General features: G+C 26.5%; 1 protein-coding gene across 2 annotated transcripts; it reads right to left on the reverse strand.

Moving 5' to 3' along the window:
* Positions 1-5,419: 5,419 nt before the first annotated feature.
* Positions 5,420-9,742, reverse strand: LOC110650024 (transcription factor VOZ1). 2 transcript variants are annotated; one of them, XM_058130247.1, is made up of 5 exons: positions 9,531-9,742; positions 8,783-9,047; positions 8,438-8,587; positions 6,646-7,171; positions 5,420-6,504 (listed from the first exon to the last, which is right to left on the reverse strand). In XM_058130247.1, exons 2-5 carry the CDS (start codon positions 9,008-9,010, stop codon positions 5,960-5,962), a joined length of 1,449 nt encoding a protein of 482 aa, XP_057986230.1. In that variant the 5' UTR covers positions 9,011-9,047; positions 9,531-9,742; the 3' UTR covers positions 5,420-5,959. The 2 variants fall into 2 exon arrangements, with proteins under 2 accessions (XP_057986230.1, XP_057986231.1); XM_058130248.1 differs by having other exon boundaries at positions 8,783-9,037; positions 9,531-9,741.
* Between the last annotated feature and the right edge of the window lie 692 nt (positions 9,743-10,434).

The raw sequence follows: 10,434 nt of genomic DNA on the forward strand, positions 1-10,434 counted from the left end.
ATATTAAAAATATATTTTTTAAATATGTATTGCATATTTTCTGTACTTGTTATGTACCCTCATAATTTAATATATTTATATATTACTTTTCATTAATTTTTCTACATGCTATAATATTATTATAATATATTATTTATTATTATAATAATATAATAATTTTTTATTTTTTATGATATTTATGTTGTATATATAATTATTATTTTTGAATTAAATTAATGAAAATAAAAGTATATCAATAAAAATAAAAAATTATAGCGGTTAAATTTATAATGAAAAATTTATTATTATAATATAATTTTATAATTTTGAATATTTTATAAACATATAAATTTAACTATTTATTATTTTCTTAGTTCATAAGCTTTTAATTTGTTAAGACTAATTAGTTTTTATCATTTTATATTTTTTTATAAAATATATATAATTAACGTAAAAAAATCTAATTTTTTTTTAATATTATTTAAAAATTTATATATATAATAGTAAAATAAATTCAATTTAATATAATTTTATGTTATTTTTTTTAGTTATTTTCAATTTAATTTTTTAATTTTATTTGATAAAATTAATTATGTACATCAATATATATAAGTATTAATATTATAAAATTTTATTAGATATATAATATTTTACATAATTTTATTTTTTTTATGATATTGAGAAAAACTTCAAAAATAAGAAGAATATATTAATATTAATAAATTATTTATAAATAATAAATTAATAACTAAAATATTATTTTTGTATAAAAAAATTAATGCTAATAAAATAAAAAATACAGACATTAATATATTATTATCTTTAATTGAAATGATTACAATAAAAAATATATAGATAATTATTCGATTTATAATAAAATATTTTATCTAGCTAACTTATAATATATTTTTAAATTAAATTTTTTATAATTATTTTTTTAAGAGTAAGCGTCAAATTTTAATAAAAAAATTATTAAATTCAAATAAATAAAAATTCTATTAAATGATGTAATTCTTATATTTATATAAAAATTATAATTTTTTTAATGAAATTATTAATTTTTATTTATATTTAAATATAAAATTATTAAATTTAAATAATAATCCTATATTTAAAATATAATTTTTAATTATTTTTATACGTGCTATTATTTACCAAGTTAATATAACGTTATAGTATTAAGAAATTAAAAAAATATTATTTTTATTTAAATATGCAGATATTAACATTCTTAAACTTTTAATAATATATCATTTTAAAATAAAAAAATTATTATAAATTATAATTATATTAATTATATTAATTTTATAATTAAATTCAAACTTAACATATTCAATTAATTATTAATTTTAAAAATAAAATATCTTTATCTATTTAAATATTTTTCTCATATATATAATTTATTTTTTTATACTTTATACATAATTATATATTATTTCAGACATTTAGATTTATATAATTTTAATATGTATTACATACTAATTAAATATTTTTTACAAATCAACGAATATAAATTTATTTTTCATTGTTGAATATATGTATCTATATCTTATCAATTAGTAGTATTTACATAAGATTTATAAATTTAATTTTATTTAGAATTAATTTATATATTAATGTAATAATTAAGAACTTTAGAACTATATCTATAATTAAGAAAAATATAAATTTATTTTATATGAAATACTTTTTAATGAACTTATAAGAAATTAAATTAAATTAAAATTTTAAAAATAACAATAAAAAAATTTATATGTTTAGCAGATAAAAATTAATTTTTTTCTTATTCTTCTACATAAATTTAAATATAATTTTATTAAAATAATTTTATAATAAATAGTTATAAGATAGAGATAAAAATTTATTAGAATTTATTAAAAAAATTATTTATATAAATAAAATATTTTCTTATTTTTATAAATAATATAAATTATGAAAATATTTTTATAAAATTTTATTTAAAATTATATTATAATTAAATTTAATTAAGTAGACTTTAAATATAAATAAAGTAAAAATTTTATATTTATATAAATTTTAAAAATTATGTAAATAATTAAATTTTAAAAGTTTTAAATTTATATAAATTTTAAAATTAAATTAAATATTAAAAAATATAATTATAAATATTATAAATAATAAAAGATAATTTAATTAAAATCAATGTCAATGTCATGTCATCCCACAGATTATAGGGATTTTAAATGGATTGGAATTAGGCTTTTTTTGGCCTTTGTTCTCACCTCTTGCTGTACCTCACCATTATCATCTGTTACAGCTTTTACAGTCTGCCATACACCATCTTCTAAACAAGCCATCTTCTTCTCCTTTCTCCACCGCCACCCCAACTTTCAGATCTCCACCCATAAATCTTGCATTCAATATTAATTTCGTAAGATTAATATTTATTACATTTTGTAGACAGCTTTTTATTTTTTATTCTTTATTTTAAGAATGTTACAGAGATAGTAAGAGTCTTATGATGAAAATAAAAATATTATTAAATGATAATAACGTTGAAATATTTTGGAAATTATGAAATTATTAAAAAAATTAATAAAATAAAATAATTTTTTTTATAAATTAATTATATTATTTTAAAAATAAAAGATTTTTAAACATCATAAGTTGTATTGTTTAATTAAGTTTAATTTAATATTTTTAAAAATTTTAAATAGACTTAACAAATATTTAATTAAACTAAATTAAATAATGAAATTCATTAAAAATTTCAGTGTAATTTATAAATGAATGTGAATTTAAATATTTTTTAGATTTATTAAAAGGCTTTTAATTAATTAATAATAAAAATAAAATAAAAGGTTTGATTACATATAATTTAGTTTAATTAATAAATTAATCCAAAATTATTTTTTTTTTATTTCAATTCATACTTTTTAGTCGTTTTTCTATATTAAAGTTTGGTGTGTTTACAGTTTTTTAGATTTTTTTATTAAGACTTATATGACTTTTTATATTTTTAAATTAATGTCCTTATTTTTTTATTTATTTGAAATTTTTGGCCCAGAGAAAAACTTCTATATATGCTCTTCTACTTTTTATTATTTTTTATAAAAGTATATATTTGACCCATAAAACAATGTTATTGTAAACATTGAAACTTTTTAAATTTTTATTATTATTTTTTACTTATAATCCTTTTAAATTTAATTTTCAATTTAATCTTAAAATTTTTATATTTTTTTAAGCATTATAGTTACTTATAGCTTTTAAAATTAAAAAGTTATTAATGAACTCTCTAAATATTCAAATTTTTTTGCTGCCAGCTGCCACTATTACTTCGGCCCCAATTCTAAACATTCTAGTTCACCCCTGTGTGTAACCTTTATTTACATAAATATATAATTAAAGAATTTAACAAAATAATAATAATAATAAAAGACAGACTTTAAGAATTAATAATAGATGCTAACCCTTATTTTAAGTTCGAAAATAGTGCATAACACCTCTCCATCTATTGTACTCACTCTTAGGCCATTAGACTCATAGTAAAAGAAGAGTAATGGACCTCTATAAGGGGTAAGTTGTCGCTCATGTTCCTTTTATGATTTGATCCCAATTATTATGGCAACTTATTTCCTCAAACTTAGTGATGTTAATAACAAAGTATCAAGTTAGTGTTATGGGAAGATATGCTAAACCAGATTGAAAGGTCCTATTCATGCAAAATGATCCAAAAATATGTTTACTGATATTTTTTTATTTTCTCAGTTTTGACAGCTCTAACTAAGACATGCAGGTTTAACTCTTCAAAAACTATCAATCATCTTTCCTCTAATCTAAATCTTCTAATTGTAGATATAATGAATGGATTGATGAGTCTGAACTGATAGTTATTTGGCCAATTTAGTTTCAAATCAAATTGAAAATCTGTCCTAAACTTGGGACAATTCATACATCGATAGGAAATAGAAAAGAACTATAACCCAACTACCAAAAATAACTTGGGTTAATCATTTTGAGCCTAATTATTTAGGGTCTAAAAATTATTTGGGTCAATTAGGATAGGGTGTTACAATTAGTATCAAAGTCACCTTAGGTTAGAAAATTGTGTGTAGCTAGTGGACTGCGAGGGAAGGGCTACCCATGGTTAGAGACGAGGTGAAGCTGCTCGAGACACTAACAAACCACAATACTCGAGAGTCCAGACCTAGCTCGGCAATTATACCCAACATAACACATCAAATTTAGCATAGCATCAGTATAAGTTACAATATAGACGTCACAAAATTAAGTGAGAAAAATTGTAACATCCCAATCTTGAGACAATTCACATATCAGTGAGAAATAAAAAAATTGATACGTTTATAAAACCTTAGCCAGGGTTAACCGTTTTGGGAAGTATGAGAAAATTAACATCCACATTCCCTACTCCTGTAAAATTTCCCAGGTGAATAAAGAATACCTGTGATGAATACCAAGTTGAAGGCATTTCATAGACATGACCCATGATCGCAAGTAAAAGCCAAGCCAAAATGACCTTCTAGGTTATGTTGAATTTGATAAGTACTAAAAGCAAGAGGTAGAGATAAATTGAACTCATGATGAAAAGAAAATTAAAACCCCAAAATCCAAAATCCACAAATGTTGTGATCATATAAAGTTCAACGAGCAGGATAATAAATGTGGAGGTAAAACAACATTTAACATCACATATTAAGCTCTGTTTGGATGGAGTGAAAGAAAGATAATTAATGAAAAAGTAAGGAAAGGTAAGGAGGAGAAAAGGTAAGAAAAGTTATAATAAATAAAAAAATCTTATGTTTGAAAAGGGATAAATTAATGAAAATGCAAGAAGAAGTAATGTATATTCTTTATGTTTGGAAAGAGATAAAAAAATGATAAATAATTATTAAAAGTACAAAAATATCCTTCTATTACTTAAAAATTTATTCTTTAGAATGGATTATTTAGAAAACAATTTGATAATTGAAGCATAATAATTGCAATTATTAAAAGAATGGATGAGTTAACAACTGAAATTAAACAGAAAGGTAAAACTAACATTATTTTTGCAAAAATTCGGAATCCACGAGAGAGCACATAGATCAAGTACAGCCACTTGAGAGAGAAGACATTTATTTGTATTGGTAAACTAAATTTATTTTTAATGATTATAATTAAATTTTTAATAAAAAAATTAAGAACACAATAGAAAAATAAAAAATAAAATAATTTTCAGCTCTCACTTTCTCCTACTCACACTCCAATTTAGGGTGTAAGAAAAATTAAGATTTGAGGGATAAGAGAGTGAGCCTTACCCTTACTTACCATCATCCTTCGATAACTCACCCATTTTCAAATAGAGATATAATAGTTACTTACCCTTCCCAAATAGGAGTATAATAATTACTTACCCTCCTTGCCCTTGTTTACCTTTCCCTCGTCCCTATCCAAACAGAGTGTTAGGCACAAGAAATTGCAAATAAGATCGGGTAAATTCGATATAATAATTATTTACAAATTCCTGACCAAGCCAACTCAGAAACTCTAGTATGAGAATCTAAACAGATGATATTGTGTCTTTGGAAGAAAGAAAGTTACATATTAAAGATTATATCTCCATGAGCATCATACCGAGAAGTAGTATAAAGCCTTGAAACCCCAAAAATGTCAGTAAAATAATTTTGCTATAATTTGCATCCACCACTTACCATTCTGGTGACATGAATTGGTTTCCAGTGTTCAACTATCATATCAGTTAAAAAATGCTGATGAAAAACAGCCGTTTTTTTCTTCATCTTCGGGTTAGAATATGCTCCAGTATCTACAGCAGTACTAATGCAGACAGCACTCCAATGTGAAAACCAAGTATGCACAATTCACTGCCGAACAAGAGCTTCAATTCACGTTATTAATTATGAAAAACTGAAGACAAAGCCACCAATAATAAGATAATGCCTCAGCTACTGTAACTAGACAATTGCAGCTTGTTTGGCGTGAAACAAAGGTTCTTCAATTAAGTCACATAATAGTCACCTAGATTCTCAACAAGATAATTGCATGGCTCATAATCAAATGTTTCATTTGTTGGTGCCACTCGATTTGGAGCTGAATAAACACTTCCGACACCAACCTTAGCATTCACTCTGGTCCTTCCTTTAACACACCGCTTGTTATCAGAGGGAAACTCAGCAGTCAGTCTACCCATTTGCTTCTGCAGATCAACAACTGATTCATTTGTTATTTTACCCTTAGCACCCTTCTTTCCATCAACAGCTTTCAATTCCAATCTATACAAAGCACAAGCATCACACTTGTTCATCTCATACTCATAAAGATGCCACTCAAAAGTGCTCAGCGGTTGCGGATCCATATAATAAGATCTTTTCAGCCCTCCAAATTCATTCATCACTTGCTTCCTTGATTCATGCCAACCACGCCCACTGTAATCGGGTAATGACCTTTGCTTTCGATTCCCACTCTCAAATGCTCTGCGTGGCTTATCAAAAAAAATCCATTCCCTAATTGTTTCACCCTCAAGAACTGAAAGATCAAAGAGCTCTGCAATCATAAAAGAGAATTAATTGTCACAACCCAGAATGAAAATTACATCATGTTAGAGAACATGCTGTCTCAAACGTATAGAACAGAGGAAAAGAAAAAGCTACAAATTACCACTTACAAAAACAAAAATAAGCTTACCAGGTGCATTCCATGGAGACTTTGCGGTTGCAGCTCCCTCACATTCTGGAATACCAACATCTTTTCCTTGTGCCTTTGCACTTAGAGCAGCAAAGAGCAGACCATCCTTTAGGCCAATGCCCCCAGGTCGAAGAACAGGACCCATTCCAGGTGGACCTTCATTTAATGCCAAAGCATGGTGAAAGCTACTGCAATAGTCCTGACACCAGTCCAATCCTCCTTGAGCAGGCCTTGGACAATCCCAAAGTGCACATTTTGGGCCCAGGAAAGCAGAAGGTGGAGGACATATACTCGACAGATAGCCAGAAATATGAGGCACACCATCCTCCACACACAAATCTGTGCTATTATAACCAACATAGAAGTTCGACTCAAAATTTTGAGACAAATCATAATGAGGGTAATCCAACTGACCAGCTACTTCTAAGTTGTTAACCACCATGCCATGAACTCCTGAAGGAGAGTCTTTACATTGATCAACAAATGGGAAGTTGCGGTCCTGTTGCCCCTGATTCACACCATATCCCTAACACATTAAAGCCAGAAGCACTGGTAAGCATCATTTTTTCAATTCTAAAGACACGCAAAGTGAATCGAATTATAAAACATAACCAAGTCAAACACTTAAGCATACAAATTTTCTAGAAAGTGAAATATTTTCAGCCTCCTAAAAATAAATAAAATGATAGATAAAAGAATTGAACACAGAAAAAAACTAACACCAACCTAACAGATGTAGAATGTTTCTTACAATTTAAACCTTCCTATCATTAAGAAAGCATGTCATTAGTTAAGCAAGATATGTCAACCAAAAAACCAGGTGTATAATTCTAAACCACTATCTTCAAGTGACAGCTCACACATGTTTAATTAACAGTCTTAAGATGGTGATTGAAGCACATTTACTGGAATTACAGAAATTTATGATCTGAATAGACCAACAGAATATCAACTTTATCAAAGTACAATAAAAATCTTCAGGTATCAACCTTTAGAGCAATTTAAGATGCTGATTTATCTCAAGCTACAGGAACATATCTCTGTCACAAGACATTAGAAAGTGGTAAATATTGACAGCATAAACATCAGCCATGCTCAAAGCCTCAAACTAAAAATGCAATGCAGGCTAGATGGAACAAGACACGAAGAACAAGATTTTTAATGATCCAGAATTTTTTAAGGATACCAACTAGTTCCACCAATAACCCACCATATCCGTTGTTAAGCAGGGAAATACTTACAGTAGCATCATATAATTCTATTATATAGCAATATTGAATCTCTAATGCTGTTCTGCACCTACACCATCTAATTTCTTCCCAAACCATCAAATTTTTTACATGATTATTGATTAGGTTCAAACCCCAATCAAGCATACTGTTTCAGTAACTTCTGGTGATAAACAAGCAACAATTGCTGTATTATCAGATTTTTACCTCTGATGCAAAGATTTTAGACCAAGTTCAAGCTCAGGATGTTTCATACTAACTGATTTAACAGTCACTCCTCTTTCTCCTGCCATTTCCTGACTTAAACCAATCACATGTTCAATAACCAGCCGGACCTCCTTCAGTGATTTTCTCAACAATCACCAAGGAATAAGAAATATATACATACTGACACGTAACCACATCCTGTCATCTAATAAAAGATCAACAGAGTGCAGCTCTTCATCACAACCAACAACAAAATAAAAACTCCAAGTCTCCAAGCTAAACTTAAACATTAAAAAGTAAAAACCCACATAAATCCCCTTAAGAATAAAACAAATAATAAAAAGTGAAAGACCAACCTCCTGAAAGACCACATTATCCCCAACTTGCAAGCTCTGATCATTAGGCTCAGGCTTTGGTGCAGCTAATGCACTAGTGGCATCATCTTCCTCCTCGCAGAGCTGCAACAACCTGTATATATCTGATGAGAACGACCCGAGACTTCCACCCTATAATCCCACAAAGATCACAGTTCACAGTTACAACTCTTAATCAAAGAAACCTTCCATCCATCAACATCACAAACTTGAGCATTCTAATTACAAATACATACACGTATATGAACACATTTTCACATAAGCATACATGCAAAATTATAGCAATATACATGTGCTCAAAATGGGATTAAAATAGTCAATGCTAACTTGTTCCAACGAAGAAGCTGGAGACGGCTCGTTGAGCTCTGCTTTCCATTCACGAAGCATCTGGTGAACTTGTTCCTCGAGGACAGCCACATCAACAGTGCGGCTCTCTTTCCTAGCAAACTGCAGATCCATGAACATTCCTTGCAGATCATCCACACGATTCTTGGCCTTGTCCTTGAATAGCTTATGAGATGCCGACTTGCAATTGATCTTTGAACGTTTCCCCATTTGAACAACAAAACTCCCTTTCACTCCCTACAAAATTCTGCAAAAATATAACCAAACAAGAACCAACTTTTAGTGTGTGTGTGTATATATATATATATATATATATATATATATATATATATATATATATATATATATATATATATATATATATATATATATAACAAAGCTTAAACCAAATAAATAAATAAACATGAAAACACCGAATTTTCAGTTAAAACTACAAATAATAGACCTCAAAAAGAAAACCCAATTGTCTACTAAAAAGCATATGAAACCAACAAAACCAATAAGACTAAAACAATAAAAAATAATCAACACCCAATTAAGAAATCAGCGGAAAAACACAAAATAGCTTCCAAGAATAGAAATTACAAAAATTCAAATTAAATCAAGAAGAGTATAGGAACCAGCACAAATTCCGCACTAAATTTTACCCAATTCTGCTCAAAACAAGTTAGTCATCCTTAAAGAAAAGAAAAATAAAAAACATAAAAGTTAGAACTAGAACAGAACTCACAAGAGGCTTCCACTTCCAATCTCGAGCTGCAAAGAGAGAGAGAGAGAGAGAGAGTGAGAGGGAGGGAAGAAGAAAGTGCGGCGAGATTGCAAAGAGAGAGTAAATATTCGAGAACAAAAAAGCAGAGATGGTTGTTAGCTCAAAGTTTTCGTCTTTTTTCTTTTTTAATTTCCTAATTTCCAAACAGTACTTCCTTTGGAAAAATGAAAAATTGATGAGACGGTGACTGTGTTTGTGCTGTCCTTAAATCTCTCTCTCTCTCTCTCTCTCTCTCCCTCTTCTGCGCTATCGCTATCTCTGAGAAAGCAATTGTGTACGCGGCAAAAGCCCATTTGGTCTTAGATGCTAGCTTTTTTATTTTTTTTTTTATAAAAATAAAAAGAAAAATTTTTTAAAAATTTTGAAAATTTATTTTAAATATTATTAAAAATAATTTAAAAAATCGTTTCATTAATTTTTTATTAAAAAAATTTAAAAAGTACAAATTTATTTTTAATTATTTAATATTTTAAGTAATATATTTAAAATTACTTTTTTAAGAATATTATTAAATAAATTTTATAATTTTGTTTATTTGAGAGGATAATTTTTATTCTTGGTTTAGAATATAAAGATTCAACCTTATCTTAATATAAATTCGAGAGTATAGTACTACATAATAATTACTTACCAGTCATTTTGCTGCACTTTTTTTATTTTAATAATATAATTGATATTTATTTTTTTTTAAATTATGTTTTTTAAAATTTTATTATTAATAAAATTCTTAATTGATTATATTAAATATAATTTAAGTTTACATTAAATTTAAAAAAAAAATAATTATATACCAATTAAAATAAATTTTATTTTTTAAAATAATTATTAATTATTTTATTTCAATATTTCTTAATGTAATATTTTA

Source organism: Hevea brasiliensis, chromosome 11, assembly GCF_030052815.1.
Source record: "Hevea brasiliensis isolate MT/VB/25A 57/8 chromosome 11, ASM3005281v1, whole genome shotgun sequence".
Classification (NCBI taxonomy): Eukaryota; Viridiplantae; Streptophyta; class Magnoliopsida; order Malpighiales; family Euphorbiaceae; genus Hevea; species Hevea brasiliensis.